This window comes from Cottoperca gobio, chromosome 18 (assembly GCF_900634415.1).
Source record: "Cottoperca gobio chromosome 18, fCotGob3.1, whole genome shotgun sequence".
Classification (NCBI taxonomy): Eukaryota; Metazoa; Chordata; class Actinopteri; order Perciformes; family Bovichtidae; genus Cottoperca; species Cottoperca gobio.
The window spans coordinates 10,219,859-10,245,838 of NC_041372.1; the positions used below are offsets into that span (position 1 = coordinate 10,219,859).

Consider the following 25,980-nt stretch of genomic DNA (forward strand, 5'->3'; position numbering starts at 1 on the left):
TTGATGATTGATGGCTTATTTGATGATAAGCCGTTGTCCAGATCGTTAAACTGGTTACACCTAAATTCCTCGGTAACTTCCCCAATAACTGAAACCTTTTTCTACATCGTTCTTTTTTCTTCCCTCTTTGACCCAACCTGACCAACCAGCGGAAATTACATTACTCCAAAGACTGGAAGGCCCATCACCACACAAGTAATTGCAACAAACACAGGATGCAACTTGTAGACACGTCTGCTGGCAACAGTTGCCGTGGTAACGCACACATTAAAGACTCGTTGAGTGAGGGGAAAATGCCACACAAAGTACAGGGGGGTTGGAAAAGTGCTGAAATCCTTGTCCTTATTGTGTTGGGCATTATTTTTTGAGAGAGCTGCCCTTTAGTGGGTTGTTTTGGTTCCATCAGAAAGATGAAGACATTTACAACAGGCTATTTATATGTAAAGATCTCACTGTGTCGCCGGTGGAACTTGCACATGCACACTTTCTTCAGCTTCATTACCCTTACACAAGTGAAAATGGTCCTATGGTGCTGTAAGGCTCAGCAGATGCAGCGTGGCTGCAGAGATGCAGCAGGCGCCTAGAGTGAAATATTTTCACTCCTTCACAGGAAAAAACAAAGTGACAGAATCTTGCTCTTTGGCCTTTATTGGTCGAGCTGGACTGATGTGTTCTCAAAGACGGTGATTATTCCTCTTTTCAATGTGACTTGTGGGATGGGACTAAACCGATTTAAACTCCAGTCTGAACACACTAATGCATTCACACTTGACACTTTAATGTGAACTTTTCCCACAATCTTTTTAATTATAACCTAGAGGAAGAAGAAAGTCTCTTTTATTCGTAGTCGCAGGGCTCTGCTGAAAATCGCTGAGAACAGACCAGCAAGGACAGGAGCATTGTATTATCACATGTACTGTTGGTAAATTCTAAATATGATGATACCTCCTCAATGGCATTACTAGAAAGGCTGTCCAATACCTATTTTAATAAACAGGGGACAGATTTTGTAAATATTGGTGAGCATGTTTAAGATGACCGTCACATTTCATATGGTGTTCCACAGGGTTCAATGCTTGGTCCACTCCTTTTTGTTCATTATACATGTTAACACTGAGCTTAATTATAAAACTACACCGTGTAAACTGTCATAGCTATGCGGACGAGACACAACTGTACATATTGCTAGCGACAAATTAACCTTACAGTATCCCAGTATAATGCTGCATGTAGAAAATAAAATGGGTTCAGAAATGTTTGACCGTCTTTTGTCCTTAATTTATTCATCATTTGATCACAACAAGTCTAACCACAGTGGGAATTATCCTGGCATATCGGTTAAAAACTCCTTTCAGGGAGCAATTTGACCAGTCAGTTGATTTTATGCCTTTTTCCGCTCACTATATATTATACTACATTATAAAATACCAGTATTTCTAAAATAAATAGAGTAAATAATAATCCATTGATATCAAAAATAATTTCCTAGTTTCTCTTTAATATCTCAGATGACAAAAACAATTCACTCATTTCCGGCATCTGTGTCAAGACGGCCTTTTCACAGCTTTAAGCCCCACATTTTCATTCACAGCTGCTCTACTTGAGGATAGAAAACAGTAATGAGATCATGCCAAATCTAAATCTAAAATTATCCGCCTTTACACACAGGACAATAATTCACATTCACACATACAGCGTGTTTCTGCCTAATGTATTATGCATGTATGCTCTGTCTTTGGCCATAAGCAACCCTAGAAGCCTCTCGTTCACCCAAATAAACAGGCCGACCCACAAACACAATGAATTACTCATGATTCATTAGCAATTAATGGCCCTCGTTCTGTGCTTTCATTTCCAATTAGGAGTGCTGAGGGGACTAAATATGTCTGTTGTGAGTGAGAGAATGAGCTTCGAGCCATGCTCTGTTTCTCCGTCTTGTAACTCCCTGCTTATTGTTTATTCCATCGCTAACGTGTGGTGTGTGTGTGCGCGCGTGTGTGTGTGTGTGTGTGTGTGTGTGTGTGTTTGCACGCACTCTGGAGATTTCTGTGAATGTATGTATGTTAATTTTTTTGTTTTTTGTGTGAACTTTTCTGGAACTAAAAGCGTAGCCTGACAGCCATGGCATTTTTGAATATATCTAATAGAGAACATTTTTCACAAAGGCAAGGGTTGTGTGATGTTTCTGAGCATAGTGTGTGTTTCTCTGAGCTTTGTGAACTCCGTGTCTTCCTGCGTTCCAGGGCAGCACCGCTCCCTCGGCCCAAGTATGTCCAAAGTGCGGAGCTTGAAGTTGGACAGCAGCATCTGGAGCAATGAGTTAGTAGAGGTACGTACTGTTGTCCTTATGAGTGAGAACTGGATATGAAGGCACAATATAATCCAATGCAGTGTAATGTTTAATATGACTCCTATTTGACCAAAATTAAAAAAGAATTCTACTGGATTTGTGGTAGTCAGTGTTTCAAACCTTCAAAGGTTCAGTATACTAAAGCAAAATACTATAAAGTGTTGTTGCCGAGACCAACTTTATGCCGATTTTAGGGCTTGGCAGATGTTTATTTTAAACCTTATAGGTCTACAAATGATTCCAACGTGCATTTATCCCCTCGCCATGTCTCTTAACCCCTCAGCTCTTCCTTGAGGTGGGGAACAAGAATGCAAACAGTTTCTGGGCTGCTAATCTTCCCTTGGAGGAGGAACTCTACAGCGGGGCTTCGGCAGAGCAGCGCGCCACGTTCATCCGCAGGAAGTACAGGGAGAGGAAGTACCGGAGGGTCCTGGAGGGCTTTAATGACCTGGAGCAGCTCAACAAGGTACGACTTTAATAAAGATACTTCAAATCAAAACACTCAAAATGGATATCTTAGAAACTAGCCAGTATCCTGCTAACATGGTGGCCATGTATTATTTTTTTGAAGGTTGTTTTTATTCTTGCATGATCACGTAGTAGGCGTTCCTCTGTTTCACTGTCAATTAAGCATTGCTTTTTTTTACCATCAGTTACCTAAGGGAGGAGGAACTACTTTGCCTTCCATTATACACCCACTTCAAGCACTTTTCCAGCTATGTGCCAAACTTGTTTGCTCCTTGACTACAGCAGCACAATATTATGCGCCTGTGCTTGTCTTCTCTGCTTTTCTCTGTAAACAAGTAGAGCAGATGTGTTACAAGTACAGCAGGTCTACAACTCCCCAACTCCCTCACTGCCTCGATAAGTTATCCTCAACATTAAAGTTGGGGGTTAGTGTTTCTTTAACTGTGTTTTTAAGCGTCGCCTCATACACACTGACTACATCACACTGTTGACTTGTGCCAGAAGTTCCTTTTTCTTTTTTTTTAGTGCTGCACTGTCGACCTGAAAGGACGTTGGATCTGTCCAATGTTTACAAAAAATGTCAGAATATCTGCCGTTATTGCTGGCATTGGAAAAGTATATTGCATTGTGTCTTGTAGTTTTACATCTACAATATCCATTGTTCCTAGTTCTGTTAGCTAGCACAACATTGGCTAGCAACAACAAAAACCCGGCATGTCTTAAGATGTACTAGCGGTCCTTTTTGCTGTGACATTGTTCACACGCCATAACTTTTAGATATAGAATATACTTAAGCTCTAATATGAGGTTGATTTTCACCACAATTAGCAGTGTGATGCTATGCTAGCTGTGTGAACAAGTCAAACATCAAGAAATATTTCCATTTACGACCTTGAATGTAGTTGCCTAACATTCTTTCTATTAGTTACGGTTGCTCCATAATAGAGGTTCACCACCCTTCAGTGATAAATGAGCACCTTCAATAGCTCAATCTGTACTTCTGAGAAACAGGGTACATGGCTAAATCCATTATCTAAACCCACTGAACCTAAAAAAGGCCATATTTTCCTGACCTTTTGACCATCAGTGAAACGAGTCTGAAAATGCCAGAGGGGGTAGTCTAAACGATCCCAAATGCGAGCCGTTTGACGCACAGGCCTTCTCCTCCAGTTTGTGGTTGAGGCTTTATTGCTGTTGTTTGGCTCCCTCTAAAAGAGTGGGTCTTAAAAGCACAAAGCACTGAGCCGCCAAACTGCTAAGTTTCCACCTGCGTCAGCATTTAAGCAGATCAGCCCCTTTTGTATTGTTTCCTTGAGTAGAAAGAGAGGGATGGAGATTTAGAAAGAAAAAAGGAGTGAAGGGGGGGGGGGGGGGGGGGGTGAGTAGGGAAGAAATATACTAGCTAGCTAAGTGGAAAAGTGGATTAGGATCCACAACAGAAACGCTTGGGTTGGTTTTATTGCGGCTTTGCTGGCCTTTGCGTGCGTGGGAGTGTGTGGTGTGTACACGCGTGTGAACATGTGTGTTGCACCACTAAGGATGTGTGAATTTGCTGTTATAGTGGGAGTTCTTTTGCAGGAGAGGATGTGTGACAGACACCAAGAGTGTTGCTGCCTAAAAGGGTTTGGCCAGTGGAGGTGTGTATGTGTGCGTGTGTGTGTGTGTGCGTGTGTGTGCATGAGAGTAAAAAGGTGGGAATGGGTGTTTGCCTTTTTCTCCGTCTAGTCTGCCTTTTTATAAATGGACTCAACAGATTTGACAGGGTTCAAAGTGTCATAGAGTCATTACACACACCGTCACTCAACACTTGTGTGTGTGCTAAAAGAATAAACACTCTTTTAAATCAGTACCATTTATCTGTACAAAAAAGTAATAAATCACAAACAACTTATAAAACTAAATACAAAAAAAAAAGTATTTTTAACGTAAACAAGGACACGGAGTCTAATCTCATCGGACACATTGTTCCACTTCTGTGTCACACTTACTTACCGTTGCACAAGTATGAATATGGAAAAATAAAAGCTATATAAAAGCTATTCCTTTGGGACTCTTCTCTGGAACAAAGACAATAACACTAGCAATTTCCTTCATTGACATTCATGCAATTTTGAAATCATGCGATGGCATTTTAACAGGTTTTATGGGCACAGGGGTCATGAAACTCACTCAACGCATACAGTAAATTACCGTTTAAAGTGTCAATTCAAGTAATGAAATGAAAATAGAAAAGCAGTGAAGGGATTTACACCTGACTGCATCAATATGTCTCTTAAATAAGCTTCATGTGGCACGTTTATCCCGTGGAGATGTTTTTCTCTCTCCATCCGGTTTCTTCGTTCTGTGCCCTCTCTTTATCCCGCACTCTGTTACTTAGTCCCATGTTCCCCATTACTAGCTCATATCCCAGTGACCTCCACAGAGTCTCTCCAGGCCACATGACCTAGAGAGGGAGGTGTCAAAGGACCTGCTTATATCATTACACACACACTCGCACACACACAGAAACCCTCCAGTGGCTGCAGTAATTGCTATGACACGGAAGGTCATTTTCCAGAGATGATATGGAATAAGGCCAGGTTGCTTGGGACTATTTTGCCATAATCTGACCCCGTCTTGTGTGTGTGTGAGCGTGGGCGAGACAAAGACAAAGACAGTGAGGGAATAAACTAATCATGTCTTTTTATATAAATTCCTTTTTGTGTGTGTTCATGTTTAGATTAATACATTTGCTGCTGTGCACACAGATAGAAATGAATGATGCATCCTTGTGCTTGGAATACATACATCTTTGTCTCAGTGCAGGTCCTTTGTGTGGGTGGGCAGGTTATACTGACAGGTGCTTTGTTCGTGTGTGTGTGTGTGTGTGCTTTGCCTGAGTGTGTGTGTGTGTGTGCTTTGCCTGAGTGTGTGTGTGTGTGTATATGCGCAGCCTCAACAGACGGGCCTTGCTTGTTTGTGGCAGATCGATAGAGCTTACCGACTCGCTCCAAGTCCGATGAAAGGAGAGGTTGCTCGTCAAAAGTTCCGCCATTTGCCACTCGACTCCTCTGTTGATCCACTTTGATGCGGGTCATCGTGCACAATGTCACATCAATTGACTGGACTGATAGGAAGAGACACGCAGAGAGAGAAAATACTTTCCTCAGTCAGACTGTATTCACCGTGTGAAACAGGTTTAACAATGCAAGTCTGCATGGCCAGACACCACTATATATATATATATATATATATATATATATATATATGTGTGTGTTCTTTTCAGCTCCTATTAAATTAGGTATTTTTCCTTCATGTATTTGTAGAAGCAAAAGTTTGTTTAACAGGCCCCTGGGGACCAAGTGCCAACCTCAAAGGGTGAATGCTGAAGCCAGTGCAGAGGCGCCTAAAGCAGCAGTTTTACTAATGACCACCATATGCTATAAAGAACACTCAGTCTGTAGTAAGCCAAGGCTAAAGCACTTTGGTAAAAGGAGACAAGACATAAAATATATATATATATATATATATATATACACAGAAGTATATAAAGTTTTTAAAGTTGGCAGTTTTTTAAATGATTCTTCCAATTTAAGGAGATATTAAAGGAGATATCTTTGATTGACAGGTGTCTCGGCCTATCACAGCCTGCTGTGGTGGTCGGTTTGTTTGTTCAACTCTGCTTCTCCCAGGCTTCCTCCCAAATTTTTGTGGATTTGGGGTTAAATGGAACAACATGTTAAACCCAGAATCCAGCCTAGTCTGCAATTTGTTTTTATCTTTAAAGGGTCACTCCACCTGTTTTTTCACTAAAAGGTCAGTTCATTTTTCGCCCTGTGAAAACAGTTGTGTGATGTGCTCTGTGGCTCAAAGAAACCTGCTTTATAAACTGGGGGCGTGTCGTTTGAAAGATCAGAAGCAGAAGTTATGTTGAGTGTCATTGAGGACTAATGGGGAATAAACGCTTACTTTGTTTCAATATGAACATATAATGTGTGCACATTTTGACGATCATGGCCACTAATATAATACATTATACCATATGTTTTGTTCCTGGCAGTTTATAAACTCAGTGTTACATGGAAACATTTAAGCCAAAGCACACACACACATCAGTGTTTGATCTCATGGTATATAATTGCATATATTACAATACATGCCATTCTCAACTTTTCTTTTCAATCTGAAGTTTTTCTCAACTGACAAATGGGGAAAGTACAGACCCATTCGCATTCCCCTCATTAATTTAAATTGTCATATTGCTTATATATTTTTTTGTATTTGCATGGTTGCTTATTTGCCAGTTTGATATTGTAAACATCTTGCATACTTTATGGCTTCAAAGAGAATACTCACTCCATGTATTCCCCTCTGCCTCAGAATGCTCTGCTGTTGTTATTTGCTCCGTTCATTGCATTTCATGCCTTTGTTCCCTCATTTCTTCTTGAAAACTGTTAGTTTCATTATATTTAATATGGCCCATTTGTCCTGTTCATATTTGCTATATTCATTTTTTTTTTTTTTTTTCATGGGGATTAGAGATTTAATGATTCCCACAGGGAGTATTAAAGCGTGATCTTATTTTAACTTCTCTTTTGAGATCAGCGTGCGGAACTCAATTCTGAACTTTTATACGGTTTTCTGACGCCGCTTTATAGACTCTTTGTCCTCTATCAACCCGGCATGCACACATACAGGAGACACACAGTCTCGTCCTACACGAGGAAGTGAGACCATTGTGTGGGGCTGTGAGTTTCTTTTTTTTAAGGTATTAATTCAGCTATAGAAAGCTACTTAGAAATGCAATGAGCCGCAACTGCACTTATTCAATCTTTTAGTAGTCTATCACACCAGGAATCATTAAGTGACAGGGGGAATTGCATGAATAAGATTTGTGACCACAAAAAAAAAATCTCAGTTAGAAATAATGTCCAAAAAATAAAATAAAAACCCCAGTGTTATCCTTCACATGCATTATTGAAGAATCGTATGAATGGTCGTGACCTCATGAGACCCATAGTAGACGAGGGCACGGTGGAGAGAAACCGTTCATGTGCTCTTTAATCCTGTTTTTATGTCTGTGCAGGCGCTGTGTGCAGCTGTGGTGTTGCCTGACGTGCTGCAGACCATGGCGCTCGTGTTCAGTGGGGCAGACGTTATGTGCGCCACCGGGGATCCAACCTCCTCCACCCCGTATCTCTTGGCCCAACGTGCCGGGCAGAGGCTACACATGGAGTTCCTTCACCACAACAAACTGTCGGGTAAGAAACAGTATTATTATTTACAGTGGCAGATTTACCACTTTCATTTGTAGCTTTTAAGCGGCAGTTGTGTCGGCTCAAATTACAACTGTTGCTACAAGATCAGCTGTAGCTAGCTTAATGTATGCTAATTCTGTGAGTTGGCTTAAAACTTGGCTTAAAAGCCCCCCCCCCCCTCCATAGTGCAGGGACAGTGTGTGATTCCAGAGAGGTGAGAGAGTGGACACCGCGCTGCAGTCGGCTCTACGTTTTTAAGAGGCGGGCAGAAATCACTTCCTGGTCCACTGGATTTCTCAGTGCGTAACTGAGGGAACAGTGACAGCACCTTGTAGCTATCCACCTCCGAGTTCCAGCGAGAATAGGAAACTTCTCCATAGCCAGTGTTCAACCCAAGAATAACTCGTACGTTCTCCTGAACAGACCTGGAAAAAGTAGCTGACGCACTTAAATGGATGTGTGAAAAGGTGTTTTTAAACTAGGTGTGCGAGTTGGACTTTTACGACCCATAAATTCCGCCTATTGTCTTTATGCTTTTAACAAGCCAATCATGTTTAAAGCTCACGCTCACCATTGTTCCGCCACATTTATAAAAGCACAGTGGGAGGTATTTTCTTTTTCCCCTACTGCCATGAATAGGAAATGAAGGCAGAAAAAACCACACATTTGAAGGCAGCTAGTTTTAAGTAAAAACATTCTCTCTTTTTCTTTTTCTTGGCGTGTCTCTCTCTCTCTCTCTCTCTCTCTCTCTCTCTCTCTCTCTCTCTCTCTCTCTCTCTCTCTCTGCTACTTTTCCCCCAACTCTCCTTTGTATTACCCACCTCGCGTTTCCCGCCATCGGAGGCACGGCACGGCGCAGATGTGCTGTGTCGTGCGGCTTCCTCATGCCGGGTGTGTTTTGTTTGTGCGGTTGCACACAGGGCTGATGATGAGAATGTATTAGATTAAAGGAGCGAGAGGGGCCGTCGGCTGGGGCCGAGGGGACACTTTCTCAGGGACAGTATTTTACATAATGTATGCGCTTGCATCTGTGCACACTCGCCGCCACCGAGCCTGTCAGGGACTCCTAATTGCTAGCATGGGTCACCTGGTTGCCTTTGGTGCTGGCCATTACTTGGAGGTGTGCTGGAAGACACACATGCTGAGAGACGGACATACACACATTCACACATGTGGTATTGTCCGTCGGAAATGTGTCGCATCCAGGCTCTATGTGCTCATTATGTGTCTGGAAGTTGTGGCTTTAACAAACTATGGAGTTAAGCAAACTCTTCCTATAGAGATGGATGTCCAACTAAACTTACTTCAGGCAAGAAGGACATAGGTCACCAGCAACTCATATGCCACTCTGACAGATTTGCAATGCTGCTCGGCTGCAATGGAGATCTTTCCTCGGGGGTCAAAAGTGACGACAACAAAGCGACTCCTACAGGTGACACACGATGTTCACCCAGGGTCAGATACACCGTTAACGATGGTGTCTTGTTTACATTATAGACTTAAGATCTGTATATGTGCAAAACTGACAACATAGTCCCAGATCTTGAAATAACATCCCGAGGAATGACTTTCATATTTGACAATTCTGCAGCACACAACTTTTTGTGTACCGTCCGCGTAAGCCTAAACGTTCTAGCGCTTGTACCGTATACCTCTAAATGTTGTCCAAAAACAAATAAAAACACATTAATCAGCCACACGTTGCACTTGGGAACATGTTCCCTCATTAAAATGTTTGAGTAGATCCCACCTACACTGTCCAGCTGCTGTAAATAATCATTAACAATAGTTTAAAAACTACAGTGACCAGCTGTCTTTAGGAATTATTTGAATTGCAACTTAATATTTGTGAACAGTTCTTTATGGATTTATATCTTCAGTAGGAACTGATAGTATCAGTACTGTCCGATCCTTATAGTATGTGTAATTTACAGCGTGATCGAACAGTTGACAATATGTCTAATGCCTTTATCCAGCAAGGTTAAAAAAATCATATAAAAGCACATATCTATAAATACACTTTATGAAACTACGGTAATAGTGACTCAGAATTCCCTATTTGACATTTCCCTACTGCTGGACACATTGTCACATCACACAAAGCTGTGCAAAGTGTTTCATTGTTTTTTGCGCATGCAGCCCCCCCAGAAGACTTGTGAACACTTTTGATTAAACAAAAAATTGGAACTTTTCCCCCGGTCGTTATCTCTAGCACAAAGTGGGAACAATTCAATACCCATGTGACACCGCCCCTCCTGTGTAGCGTTGCTGTTGACAGAGGGAAGATAGACGGAAGAATAAAAGGAGCCACACAGGAGCCAATATCGAGGACAACACAAGAGTGCAGAGTTGTTTTTAGACTTTTAGAGTCCTCAGCCTTGGGTTAGAGTTGAAATTCCAAACATGCAAGCTAACACAAGGACAAAGAAGTATTTCATTTGTTTGCTGCAGTGTCTTGCTGCTGTTATGGCATTATGTGCATACCTGTGGTGACTGTGTGCTTAGTTCTTCTCCCTTTTTCTTTTCTTTTATCTTATCCTATCAAGCAGGCATCAACAACGAGGGTGCACTTCAGGCCTTTGCTGTAAACCAGAATGAAATAGCGGCAAACATTGTTGTTCACCAAATTTACTATCCCCCCGCTGCGAGACTGGGATAAGCCGGCGATAAACACTCGTCAGACACAATTCTCCCTGATAACTGAAGTCTCAATTGGAGTATGTCTTAGTGTGCGGAAAACATCGCCGCTGGGTCCCTTCACAGTGGGAATCGCGCTCTCAGTTTGTACACCATTTAGAATAGGAAAACCCTCCATTTCGCCTGGATTATAGTGCATGTAAAACAAAGCTGTCAGCCTGCGTGTCCCAGAACCTCTCCACTGCCCAGCGGCTCATTTGTAGCTCCAGTATTAGGACACCCTCTGACGGCAGAGCATTGCCACTTCATTAGCTCCTTCTTCTCTGCCTCCACGTGAACGCGTGCACGTGGGTCTCGGCGGCCCTCGCCGTCCCGCCTCCACCTGCTCACCCCGAAGCACCCTGAGATACTGCAGGAGTGTGTTCATTTACATATCCCCATCCCAGATTTCATTAAAAAGAAGCCAATGGCAGCTCTCCAAGGCAGTGTCTCTTCGCATTTTAGAATCTCCTCAGGGCAGCTTCAATGATGGATCTATCTCTTATAGTCAAAGGCTTCCACTGGGGTGGTTTCTTCTATATCTTTAGGTTTCTTTCATTTTTCATGTCCAGTGTCATCCCATGTGTTACACTCCAGAGGCTACATAAGCCACAACGATTAAAAAACATAATAATTATATAGTATAAGGTTTGATTTAAAAAAAATGTAGGCATTGTTTAAGCAACATTTTATAAACAAACACGCACTGCCAATATGTCTCGTGTCTAACAGCGTCGTCACCAGTGTCTGTCCTGTCACTTTCCAGTTTGAACATAGTGATGGATATGACACCACACGCTGAATTCTGTGGATACTGCACTTTGATCGGCGTTGATGCCACTTTTTGAATGCTAATTCCCAGTGTTGGTGGTTAAGGAAACAAATGTGTACGAGGACCGTTGTTTCCCCTCGAAGCCTTTGCACTAAATTGGAAGTGCTCTCGACTGATGATCTAAAACTGTAAATGTAAATTCTCTTAACACCAAAAATGTGCATTATTAATCCCATAATGTGTCAACATTCCCACATCTTGCTGGCAAATTTATCAGGTACAGAGTATGTACTGATGGTTTTGCCAGCACTGCTGTCACATCCAATGTTTGTGGCTTAAATAGACGACACAGGGGACCGTTTTGGCCAACGAGTACTTTATTAACTAACAAAAGAAGTTTCAGTCCTTGGATGTGTCACTCTCTGTGTTGCTGCCACTGGTCCCTGTCTGAACTAGAAAGACAAGTTGGTAATTGATTCTTAAACGTTGCAGGTGGGTAACATTAACAACTGAACTCCATCTGCCACTTGGCTTTGCTACCAATACACAGACACGCTCGATCCGTTTAAACTAAATACCCGTCCAAGTCCCTTTTCAATGAGCGGTCATACGCTGGGAATCTTCACAAACTGTCAGGTGATGACCAAACGTATAAGATGAATAGTTCCCGTCAGTGCTTCTGTGAAGAAATTAATGTGGGGTCCTTTCCGTTAGAGTAGAAGATCTGTAGTTATTATTGAGACATTAATATTTTTGGTTTAGTTTTCTGTGTTTATGTTCTCTAGGGGATATTCTTGTATTGTTTGTATGGTGTATCTGGATTCAAATATAGTGACATGATATTACAAATCTGGTAAATGGGTGTAAAAGGTTATTTTTGATGTACTAGGCTTTAAATACGGGTTACTGGAAGATGCCTTGTGTCATGTTAAACCATTTATATACTGCCCAAAGATCGTCATCGGTCACAAAGGCCACTTAAGGGCGGTGCAACAAGCTGTAAACAAAAAGTGTACCTATTATCGTCTTTATAAAGTAGTTACGGTGAAAACATGTTTATTTATACATCCAGCAGACACGGCGCAACATTTGACTCTGCCTTACTAAACCCCATTAAGAAAGGTTTAGCATGTCAATGTTTGGCATGTTTATTTTTCAGCACAACCTCACCTATATCATCTGATAGTTATTTTTTCATTTTGACATACTATATGAACATAATGGACCCAAAACCACACAAAAAAACAGATTTTGAAAACGACATTATTTTAACTATGGGTGACACAAACAACGAAACATTTTGAAAGCTGGAAATATATACATGGGATGTCACTATGATGATGTGAAAGGGCTACTTGTTTGATACAAACTTCCTGAATAACATAGATTGCACGGTTCACCTTTAATGATAACATCATTAATAATAATAATAATTAATATTCATACATGTGAAGAGACTGATCACATATTAATGTTAATTATTCCTCACAATGATTATTAACAATGATTTATGGTAGGAAACAGATATATTTAAACATGCAACATTATTTAATTATGTTTTCAATCTATTTCAACATTTGAAAGTCATCACATCTCTGATATCTTTGTAAATATCTTTATTGACAGTTTTGTATGAATGAGCACATTTGTAGCATTTTGTTCAAAATCACACCGGTTATAAGTATCACTTCTGTAACATTTTATATGAAATCATTATTATCTGTCACATCTTCACATCATATCCTGTTTGTACAAACACTAACTTTGTGACCTCAGAGAGTGGAGATCACATCGGAACCTTTCCTCTCGTCTTAGAACAGTGTTTCCAATAACATCATTGCACCTTTCAAGACCTCTCCGTCCGAAAAGGCTTTCTTGTTCTTAATTAAATAATGTGCAGCTCTAAGTGAAGCTTCTGTTGCTTTCTGTGACTTGTTCACCGGCCTGGTGCCTTTAACTCTCAACTTGTTCTGCCCGCAGTGCTGCAGCTGGTAGTTAGGTAGTTAGTTAGGTAGTTAGTTAGTTAGTTAGCATGGTAGCTTTGTGACACGTACCGAAGTGTCTTTGCCGTCGCCCCGCAAATTAGACATACACACTTTTCTTTCACTGTTGTAAAAAATGATTCTTCCTCCTAATCATTATGAAAATAGTTCATTTTCTTTTTCTTTTCTGCCGTGTTTAGCGTAAACAACGCACCTAGCGCCCCATCGTAGCTGCTCCCGCTAGCTTGTGTCAGCGAAAAGGGAAATGGAGATTTAGTTTACAGGGTCAGAGTTCATATATACATAAAACATTTTGGTTTTTTAAATTCTATATTCAATATTGTCGTAAAAACTTTTTTTGCATCAACTTTATATATATATATATATATATTTATATCATCGTATCTCCGTTTTTACTGGGTCGATTTACATGAAACAAAGTCTGACAAAGAGTTTCAAGCCTGTAGTTTTGACAGAAGCAGTCGGCAATGTTGGCCGGACTGTTGATTTTATGCAGCGCCGGTTTAAACAGGTCATGTGATCTGATCACGCCGGCATGACGGTCGACTCCTAAGGGTTAATGCTCCACTGTGTTTACCAGCTAGCTGCTAACTTTGTTTGTCTTGAGTGCGCTGTGGCTAAAAGTGACATTGATGGGCTGATGAGAGCGTTAAGACTGAACCAAAACAGTAAAGTAACTGGTCATGAAAACCTAAAAAGCTGTGCTGAGGGGAACTGCAGGTGGGATGATAATCATCTGTGGGTTTGTCACTGCAAGTCATCCGTCCCATTGTTCATTAAAAAAGAAGAAATATTGCACTTTCAAAGCAACTATGTGTAGATTTCGATACTTTTTTGCACCTCCCAGAAGAAAGCATTGCCATACTGCCATTCTTATGAAATAGCTACAAATAGTTAGCTTTAAGGTTGCAATTTGTTTTCTACACTTAACAACGTGTGTGTCTCGCAGCCAGACAGCGCCAGGTATTTTACTGTAAATCTTTGGATAAAAGCATCAGCTAATGCCTAAACTGTAAACAAAGCAATGCAAACATGTAAATTGTGTTTTATGGCAGCTATTCGCTCGACCCAGGAGGCCTTTGTACTGTAAAAACCAAGCGAAACAGCAATGCCTCTTACTGTGTTGACATCATCCCGCTTCTTCTTAAATGACACACCACGGATTTGGAGGCAAAGAAGTTTTATTGTTGCCGCCCTAGCATCCCTGACGCCTCGAATCTCTGAATCTCGCGGCACATTAAAAATTTATCCAGCAGGCTTTCTGTGTGGATAATAAAAACATGAAACACACACACACACACACACACACACACACACACACACACACACACACACACGAAAACTAAATCAGAGGCCCTGTTTCATCTTGGGTATCCATTCCACCCTGCTGTTTGCAACTTTGCAAGGCTCTGCCAGTTTCTTCAGTGCTTGTTGACGTTGTTTATGTTTTTTAACCAAAGCACAAACATGGCTGTTAGAGGGTCATGAGGTCACGAGCAGATGCTGAGTGTTTGTTAAGTTATTAAAGTCTTTCTAATGAAGTTTTCTCCGGTGAAGTGTCTGTTTTTTTTTTATTTTGAAGGAAAGTGCTTTATATTTGCGTTTGAGTGTGGCTTTTGGCTAAACATCTCAATTAATAAATGAGTTTTATTTCTATAATCATGTTTCAACACTTGGAAATCTCGTCTTCTTTCTACTCGTACGTGTTATCTGTGCTCGCCTCGCATATGTTCGCCATTTGTGTTTTTTAATTTACTATGTGCAGCTTCACCGCCTGCGTGTGCGTGAGCGCGTGTCTCTGATTACCCCACTGTCCGCTGCTTGTCGGGGACCACTTTGTGACCGTTGCCGTGGGCGACCAGATGGCTAATTGAGCACTCTGTCATGTCACATCCCTTCACTGGGGACTGAGCCAATCAGCGCAGGCCAGACTTCTCAACTGCCTCCCCCACAGACATCACAGTCCCATCTTAACAGAGTCCAGCTTTAGCGGCCCAGAGGGACTGTTTAGAAGGCTCACAGAGAGAGCCTTGTTACAACTGATACAGCATCAAGCCACTGGCTTATTTACATTCTCTCAACCTGAGTGCTTGGAAAATTGGTGCGCGTGTTTAGACTCACCTCCCTGCAGTTTGCTGATTAAATTCTGTCAGATTTCATGCATTTACGAGGCTGCTATTGGCATACACATTGTCCGTGTTAGATTCAAAGATAGATTACAGACGTCGGTACCTAAAGTCACCCAATGCTTTGTGTCACCCTGCTCCTGATTGGCTCTGCATCCTTGGCAACAGAATTAAAATCATTTTGCACTTGTTAGAAATTGCTACAGTGCGTAAAAATGCCTGTATCAGGCCAGAGAAGGTGTTGGTTTCGATTTGATTGCGACGTGCTAGACTGATCATGGACCTTTGTACATTTGTTGGGTCTTTTTTCTTTTTAATCCATTAATCATTCATGATGTGTTTTTTTCAAGTTTCTTTTCTTTTCATTTAAAAACGTAAACATATTTTTCAGAATATCTTTTAGCCAAAAAAAGAGATGTTTATAAAAAAGAATTCAACATTTTAAAACATTTAAAGAGTATAAAGTAACCTGGAAAATGTTTTTATCAAACTTATGGAATATGTAATATCAGGATATTGATAGGATATAGTACAGGGGTCGGGAACCTATGGCTCTTTTGATGACGCGTTATGGCTCGCAGACAATTTTGAGCTGACATTTTTTAACATGATTAACAAGTAATAAACAATTATACTGTGTCATTTTAAAGTAAAACATTTAGCAGCGGATTTGTTTTTAGTTCTCCCCTCTCCTTTCCTCCGCTCTGTCTCAGACTGCACAGCGCACACACTTACACACGTGTGTGTGTGTGTGTGTGTGTGTGCGTGTATAGGTGTGTGTGTATAGGTGTGTGTGTAGGTGTGGGTGTAGGGGTGTAGGGGGCGGAGCCCCGCCCGTCGCGAAACCGAGCAGAGGAGAAACTGCGCAAAGCAAGCAGTAGACCGGGGGGGTCAAACTCATTCACAGAGGGCCAACATTAAAAACTGGGACTACGTCGAGGGCCAAACACGGTCCACATTTATTGAACACGATAAACATAAAGTGCAAAAAGATATGGAACATATTTAAGTCAACTGCAGTCGGATTGCTGAGCAGTTCAGTTTTCATTTCTGAGCTGCAAAGTCGGCAAATGCGCTCAGTTGATCAGCAGAATGCGGTCGGGAACACAGCGGTGGAGATGTTTGTCAGTGTTTGGAAACACGTAGTGACCAAAGTTTCCTTCTGCATCAGAGTCTCCCACAGGCAGCTCGGCTTAGAAAGCTCTCACTGCATCAAACATGTCCGTGATCACACGGCCCTGAAGCTGCAGGTTTAACAGCGAGATGCTTCGTTATGTCGCACAAACAGGCCAGCTCACATCGTCCCAGAGATCTGTGCTGTGTTTCCCTTTGCTTTCCAAAAACTTTCATTTCATTTACACATTTAGATTCTTCCTCAAATGTCTTTCCCCGTGGTTGTGCCATGCATTGATTTAATTACCCTAACCGGCGGGCCAGTTATGACAGACATATGATATTTTTTCGCTGGTCGGATATAATTGCCTTGAGTTTGACACCCGTGCAGTAAACACTGAAACGTGCTCATATATGTGATAAATAACGTAAGCGTTTAGTTTATTTAATAAAAGAGCACCTGTTCAATGAAACACTGATACCTCTATTAGTACTCGGAGACGTGTTATATTAAAAAATGCATACGTAAAGTTGCATTCAAATTTATTAAATATATGGCTCTCAAGGAAATACATAAAAAAAATATTTGGCTTTTATGGCTCTCCCAGCCAAAAAGGTTCCCGACCCCTGATATAGTATTACGCATTTCTTGTAAAAAATGACAACTGTTAATGAATAATAATATATTACCTCACAAAATATCTGTTTTTGGCTCATCCAGTGATTTTAAATAGCTGACAAATCAGTGTACTTATATAATTAATGCAAAAATCAATCATTTAGAAATACAATATGACCACAAAGCAGTTTGGCTGCCTGATTTGTAACACGGGCCCCACCCAGAGATATTAACTGGATACATAACACGGCATAAACTAAGACACATTTGTCATTTCGGAGTATATTTTATATTGTCAACCCCCTACTCACAGGTACATACATTTATAGAGACTTATATAATCATAATGGGCTTTAATTTCATGTCATCATCATTTAGTAATATTAGGCAAAACATTTCATGCTATACTGTATCCAACTGTAATATTAATGTCTTCGTAATATTTTACTGTTGTTCAAAGATTATTAATGTGAATTCGGACATTTTATTTATTAGTTTGACACAATCCGCACACAGAAATCGCACATTTTCAGAAAAAGCTGTCTTGTTAAATTAACTGATTTTTTTTTTTCTCTCTCCGGAATGATGAGGCGTCGCCGGTGTCAGTAAAGGGTGGAAATGTCGCTTCAATTAAAAGTGGTTTCAATTAAAGTTATTTTACCTTGCCTGATGAGAGAGCTGGAGTTAGTGAAGATAACATCTGTAAGATATTGCCAAGGCTCGGGCAGAAAATTGAACCCCAGAATTGAAGCTAATTGAATTTGAGAACGATAAGGTTGAATGTGGGGAGCGTTTAAAGCTGGCAAGAAAGGATGAGAAGAGGGAGTTTAGAGGAAAATGAGAAATGAGGCTTTTAATTTAAATGGACCACGATGAAAAGAAGATGGAACATAAAACTTATTTTTTAACAGATACATGGAGGTATGTGCCTTGAAATGCCCTAAGAACATCTCATCTTTGTCTTTAAATGACCATGTGACTGGATATACAGTAGTGTGTACAGTCATGTACAAGCTCTTTGTGGGGAAAAATACAGTAGATACTGTGGATCTATTTTGATGTCCACGGGGAAATACTACGAAGCTGGTCGGGATCCAGTGTGTTGCTTAAGGGAACTTCAACAATGGCGAGCTATGCCTTCATTGAGCCATGAATGTTTCCTGGTAGTAAGATGTTTTTAGGGATTTTACTTGAATAAGAGTGGGATTTAAAGATCTGAAAACATTCCCATATTTCAAATCCAAATCAGTTTTTTTCCCCCGACAATATAATGACATAACAACGATGATTGGCGGGATGGAAGCTAGCCATCTTGACAGATGATATATGACATGCTACATTTAGTTAATACTCTGTCCCACAGTGCACTGTGGGATTGCATACTTGATGTAAGGAATTTACTACCATAGCTGTTGATTTAACAATTCTCAGTGGACTCTTACCGTGATATGATACGAAGACAAAATTGTGTTTTCCAAATGAATAATCCTGAGCAACTTTATATTATAAGCAGTTTGTATTTGAATATGAATACACAACAGTGGGGAACTGTTGTTTGCATTGGACATCAAACTGATTATTTTACATGTTGTTTTGCCATACTGTGATGTATATAGATTTTTTTAATTAAAGCTATATTGGTTATGTAGTTCTAGCCCTTTATTATAGTCTATCGTAGCTGTCCTTTGAAAAACGAATGCTTCGCAAATTAAAAATAACAACCCAGTTTGTGATGATGCATTTTTATAGGTTGTCCGATGGGTTTTTTAAATGTTTTATTTAAATCAAAGGGTATGAGAATTTCCTTGACCCATGAAGTACAACTTAACCCTCCAGTTTATCTCAAATTGTCAAAATGATATGCTTACACGGTTTTCATTGGATGCACTCTAGCATTCTAGGGGTTAAGTGCGGAAAGGGTGATATTTAAAATGAGTTGTATTACAGCTGCAGATGGAGGTGAAATGGTGACAGAAGTGCAAGTGAAGCGTCAAGAACGGTGCCCTGCCACCATTACAATAATTGGGGGAAACCATTTTCTTTGCTCATCTACTGCAGATTTCCCCATCCTGGAGCAGTGGTTGGAGAGCACCTCTCTGTCTGAAGCTTCCCTCTTCATGGATGGCTTCCTCTACATCTCCTCCGGCCCTGCCAAGACGACGTTGGACCGCCGCGGAAGAGATGGTGAGCGAAAAAGCCGTTTTATTTTTTTGGTTGCAAAATGGCCAATCAATCCATCAATCCATTTGTAAGCAGTTTAAACTGCATGTTTGTCAGAGGTCTACTCCAGTTAAGTGCTGAGCGATCAATCAGTGTCAGTCTGTCAGCTGTCAAACTGCCAATCGTTTAATCCGTACACTAAACAGTGCAGTCAAAACGATCAATGAATTTGTCTTTCGAATGCGTTCCGCATCGGTCCTCTGGGAATACTTGTCAGACAGAAAGATGTTTTTTTGACGACCCAGCAGTGCTCTCTGGAAGTTCAGGGTAAATTAGGGTCAGGGTTAAAAAAATTAGGATATAAATTAATAAAATAATTTTAGCACAAGCCCGTTCTAAATCCACACGAGAGACGCTACCTCCAAAACTTCTAAATTCTCCTCATTTTGTCTTCCAAGGCAGTTTAAAACTTTTAATCAGGCTCCATTCCACATACAAACTCCTCAGCTACTGCTGCACCTCCTGCTCTGCAATGGTCCCACTTCTCCAAACAGCTGGAGCGTTTCTTGGGCCCATGGGTAATTAGGAGAAGGAGCTGGCTTTGGATGCTGCCCCTGGGGAAGGAGGTTATTGAGAAGGTTGAGGAATGGGTGAAGGATGTGGGGGGAAAATAAGGTTTCCGGGTGGGGAGGCAGCTTGCAGCTACCTGCCACTTGAACAAGCTGAATCTCTTACGTGTTGGGCAAGACATCCATCTCCATTTCCATCAACCCACACACACTCTGCTCTCATTGGTGTTGTACATGCTGACTAATGAACAGGGCTGAGGTCTGGAAAATTGCCCCTTAGAGGAGATGGGGGGAGATTCCCACCAGTGTCTATTGAAATTCTCATTATTTGTAGAGATGGAATTAATTTACATTATATTTGTTGAAGGACCATTCCAATGTGTTGCAATTTGGGTCTTAATGTCATAGTTGTTGGCCATCAAAAATGAAAAAATCTCTCATCCAGAAATTCACATGTAGCTTAATAACTGAACTTAACAAGGTTCTCTAGCCACAGTTGATATTAGCATGGGTAACCATCAAGTAACGTAAGGTTTACTTGGTTAATGTTCTTTCACAGTGACAGACTGTGTAGGGTGTCTGCTGCATAGCAGGAATTACTATGGTGAGTAATTGGCTCGTTATCTAGCCAAAGCCTTTTCCACATCCTGTTTGGTGCTGAACAGGAAGTGGGAAATGGGTTCATCAGAGCTGTTTTTTCTGCAGAAAACCGCTGTCTACTTCTGGAAAGGATGTTGATGAGAGCACTGAGAGACAAAAGTCGTGGGCCGTAAAACCAAAACAATGAGCTAAAAAACACTAAAACCCTCTTCAGGGCTTGGTGATTATTTGTGGGTTCATCAATTACATTAACCTCTTACAGGGTGGGGGAATTTACCCGAAAATACCTACAAACGACATACCCAAAGTAAATTAAAAGCTGCTCTTCAGCCATTTGCACCAGCTGCATGATTTTGGTCTCATTCAAAAGATAACTCTTATTATTCTAGCAAAACATTGAATCACTCCAAGTGCTTCTGGCACTGAGTAATAGTGGTCTGAATATACTGAATTTGAAGAAAATACACTCCGCCTGAAGTTTGTTGTTGAAAAAGATGCCTGAAGATGGGTATAGCTGGTAGGTGTGAACTGGAAAACAAAATAGGAACATAGCACCAAGTGTTATGAAGTCAAACTTCCAATTTCAGATAAAAGGGATAAAAACTTAACATATTACACAGGTTTTTCTAAGAGTAACACCAGGCGTTCACAAGCTGTGCAATTAGAGATATTATCATATTTATTGATAAAAAGGCCATAAATAACTATTGGCCTTTACGCTAAATAACTATTATATACCCAATATTCCCTGTCAGTAGTAATGACACAAAGCTAAAACCAAGCTTGTCACATGTCTAAAGGTCCAGCCAGCAGTTCATTGGCTACACGATACGCGAGTCATCGGGCCGATGGGCCGTCCACCCGTTAAGTGGTTAAAGGTAGTAATTGCATCCATAAGCATTAATCTTTCCTGTGGCATTCCTCGTGTTAAAACTTTTACAGAAATAAAACACTTTTGGCTCTTCCACCATCAGTAAAGAGAGCTCCTGCTTGAGATGGGCTTACCCTACAGGTGTCCATCTTGTCGAGGTCCATTTACAGACATAGCCCCATTCCAAAGTCGTCTCCCTTCAGATAAGTGCTGGTAAACACCCTGTTATATCTTATAATATGAAAAGCCGTACAAGTTTGTGCTTTAACTGCAGCTGCGACTGTTGAAAAATTCAGAGGGGTTGGGTTTAAAACTCAAAAACTTCCAACTTCTTCAATCACGAAGAAGTGCTGTCAGGACTTTGTGAGCACGAAGGGATGAGGTATTTTTGAATGTACTCCAGGATGCCTTTCGCTCCCTGGCTAATGGTTAGATGGTCTTTAGATACACCCATTGTTCTTAATAATTCATAGGTTGTGCTCAGGACTTAATAAAAGCACTCTGCCACAGCATCTTAAACTTTTTTGTCTGGAGACTACTCCCAACAGGCTTCCATGCTTCCCCCTAATGGGAGCTAAATTGAAAGAATGACATAAATTAATTTGGCAAGCAATTTTGGTAATGGACTTGACAGAGGTGGCATAGGGGATCACTGTGCCAGTCCACCATAATGAAATAAAATACTGAGCTACTTAGCATTTGGCAACAAAAATAACGTGTTCAGTCCAGATGCAGCTGAGAATATAGATTAGGATTAAAAAAACAATATTCCTATGTTGTTTTATTTGTGCTGAAATCAAGGTTGAACTGGTTTATTCTCCAGCGTGGCTCCACTTTAATCGGTGTTTGCTGTTCAGTTGAGCTCCGCTCCATATCAGGTTTACGCAGTTGATTCTAGCGTAAATTAAGTCTCCCCCTCTAAACGTGTAGAAAAGTGACTCGTGCTACTTTGACATTAAAGAGTGTGTGTGTGTGTGTGTGTGTGTGTGTGTGTGTGTGTGTGTGTGTGTGTGTGTGTGTGTGTGTCTGTACTCGTGAGATTCTTGGGAGGCAAGCAGAGACAGTAGGCAGTTACTGTCTGAAATTGTGAGTGGCAGAAGGGAAATGGCAGCCTTAATTTCTGATTAGGTTTGAGAGAGAAGAAGAAGAAGGAAGGAGGGGGGGGGGGGGGGGGTGTGTTGAGAGAAGAGAGAAAAGAACAGTTTTATTAAGGACACAAATCTGAGCTCACTCGAACATTAGATACCTTGCATCTACAAAGCTGGAGTCAAGTTTTGGATAATAAACCAAATATTCTTGATGGTTTATGTGGAAAAGGATTTGTCAAAGGGTGCTTTAATGATTGGAAATTTTAAGCAGTCACATTTGTGTTATTCTGTTTTAGATTTTACGAGGAGTACACAAAGCCTGTTTAAACAATTTGTCTTAATCTAATATGCTTTTGGAGTGCTCATATTAATGTGCCTCTGCTCTACTAAATGAGCGAGTAGTGTTGTTGCTTAGGCCAGAAATACATGTCAGAAAGTGTTTTTTTTCTTTATCTTATGCCATATCTATCCATTCCTCCCTGTAATGAAGTGGGCTGTAATTCTGGCACAGACAGATCGTTCAGATCCCTTCAGTTTCTCGATTTCCATTTCCAGCCCCCCTGACAAGCTGTCCAGCAGATGTCTTCATCGCAGATATTTTAGTCTGATGGCGAGATAGGCAGAAGATTGGCGGTAGGGAGATAGGTGGGAGAGTGAGGGAGGGAAGAGGCTGATTCAGTGGAAAGGGGCACAGCCTGCTTTTTCAATGCATACTGAAATGGGTGTCTGTGCAATGTCGATAAAAAAGTTTAGAGGGACATTGGGTAAATCTAAGAATACAGCTGGGGACACAATCAGAGTCGAAACTTTTTGAGCAAATATGTTATTCTGTAACTTGGACCTTTTCAGTCAATGAACAATACGACAGTTTAATTGCCACATTGACGACTTGATTAGTCTAATCAACCTGCTCATCTTGCGTACTTGGAGCACTTAGAACATTTTACAAAATGCCAAAGTGAGAGAGGGGGTGAAAAGTAAAGCGGAAACAGAGAGAGAGATTCCACATTTCCACTGGAAAATGCAATGCAGGGAGCACTCTTGGCGTGCAAGCTAATTGGCCCAATTTAGCTGGTGGAGGCATATACCACGGTTGGCTTCCGCTAGCGTTGTCTCTGGCGGCTGGTTGCGGACTCCTGCGGAGAACGGCTGGGCCGCGGGGCCATTGCTGTGTGTGTGTGTGTGTGTGGAACAGCTGGCAATGGACGCAGCTGCTTGATTGTAAATCAAGCACTATTGTTCCCCACATTGCAAGACTGCTTGTGTCGAAGCTAGTGGTATCCCACCCGCTAAGGAAATGCTGCACCACAAACAAAGAAGAAAGAAGGAATGCGTGCGATCCGGTGTTGTGCAGGTTTTTTGTTAACGCCAGTTTCCCGGTGGAATATCCTGAAGGGATCCAAAGGCATTCACTGCTGTGTAAGGAAGCAACTCTTGTCACAAACTCCAACATAGCTGAAGAATATCTGCATTCAACCGAGCAAAACTCATTGCAGCTATTCCACATTTGCACTGAAGTCATGATGATACCGAAAATGACAGCCACACCACTGGTACGTGTTCTATCTTGCTCTTACTTCCTGCCTGGTTTGAGATATTCTTTTACCTTCAGGCCTCCATAAAAATGTCTAGTTCCTGTCATCATAGCCTCTCCTGTCTTCTCCTCAGTCCACCAAATCCCTCATATTCATGCACAATTCAAACCCAAACGAGATAACTGTATCTGAAATTACATTTGTCGAACATATGTAGTCTCTCGACACCTTTTGGCCTTCCTCTAATCCCTCTCCTTTCCCAACCTTCCATGTCCTCAGCCTTATGCAGGCGTCTATTCTTGTGGGTGTGCTGGCCATTATGAGGCTAACTCTTCAAAAAAAACAAACTGGTGGGTCGAGTAGTAAGCTCATTCATGTGTCCACACTGTCTGGACCCAGGGTCCCGTAGCAATTTGCTTCCCAAATTCACCAGTGTGATTTCTCTCCTTGGAGTTGAGAGAAAATTAAAAATGTTTTTTTTCGGCTTTTCGAAATTGTGCATGAACGATTTTGTCCGACTTAGTTCAAGGAGACACAATACAGATGCCACGTGTGCCAACTTGGAAATGAGATCTATTAATATTCTGGATGTTTAGGACAATTAAGACACAGCAAGGTCTTCTGCGAACACTCGTCACTGGATGTCTACATAAGACAAGGTCAATGAAAAAGGTGTTTTTCGAAAAGCTTTTCTATTATTATTTATCAAGTTGACCAGTAATTTACAAGAAAAGAGATATATATATATAAAATTAAAATAAATAAAAAGGTTTTTTGTTCTTTCCTTTCATGTTAATCATCTTGGGGTCCCTTCAGATTTTTACCTTACGACCCCAGGTTTAAGAACTACTGGTGTGTGGGCAGTGGTCTCCATCCTGTTTGGTTCACAGCTCTTTGAGACTGTTTTTCCCTTTTGTAAAGAAAACCAAACTGTTGGATAAATAAAACACAATATTAGACAAATTGACGTTTTGACACGATAATCTTGCTCGAGAACCTGCCGGAGGATCTGGAGGGAAAGTAATGAAAGTCAATAGGATTCATCCTCTTGGGGACATGAATGGCTGTACTAAAATTTCACAAGTAAAGTAAGTCATTAGAATTCATCATCTGGGGACCTTCCTCTCGGTACAAAACTTTCTCTCAATGCATCCAAGAGTTGTTGAGCAATTTCAGTCTGGACCGAAGTGGTGGACCAAGCAACAAAGAAGCAAAGATTAACATTAACATATTTGTACATATGGTACAAACTACTCAGTTATTACCCTATTAGCGGAGGGACAAAGGGAAGGAAGGCAAAATTACTACTTACTTGTTACTCGACATTCCCCCGATGGGAAATGATGGACATGACATTTTCTGCAAAACCTATGCACTCCAGGGACACATTTAGTACATTACAATCTTTTCCGTCACCAAGACAACAATTCATCCTGTCCGATAGATTGGATTAGAAATAACTTTAAATACCAGAGTCTCTCTCTGACTCTCTCTCCCACACACACATGCAAAACTGCTCCATGCACGGCCTGTTTCAGATAAAAACGATTGAGTATTCAGCTGCTGGAATAATCTTTTCTTCGAAGCGAAGTGAGGTCAGAACATCAGTGTTTTTTCAAATGCCACAGTAAGCGACAAGATATTAGTCATTTTTCACTTTTAAAGCTGTTTGTGTCCAGATTGTTTTTCTGAGACAGAAAAGACAAAGAGAAAGTCAAAAGAGCCATACAGAGAGGCAGTGCAAGGGTGAATAGAGTGAAACTGACATTCTCCTTTTCCTATGCTTATCACAT

General features: G+C 41.0%; 1 protein-coding gene across 3 annotated transcripts in view; it reads left to right on the plus strand.

The window, feature by feature from the left end:
• The window catches only part of arap2 (ArfGAP with RhoGAP domain, ankyrin repeat and PH domain 2), a 99,864-nt gene that overhangs the window by 40,952 nt on the left and 32,932 nt on the right, over positions 1 to 25,980 (plus strand). For all 3 annotated transcript variants that reach the window (XM_029455305.1, XM_029455306.1, XM_029455307.1), the window contains exons 12-15: positions 2,244 to 2,329; positions 2,634 to 2,816; positions 7,884 to 8,058; positions 19,423 to 19,548. In XM_029455305.1, coding sequence (XP_029311165.1) covers positions 2,244 to 2,329; positions 2,634 to 2,816; positions 7,884 to 8,058; positions 19,423 to 19,548 — 570 coding nt within the window. The remainder of the gene's footprint in view (positions 1 to 2,243; positions 2,330 to 2,633; positions 2,817 to 7,883; positions 8,059 to 19,422; positions 19,549 to 25,980) is intronic.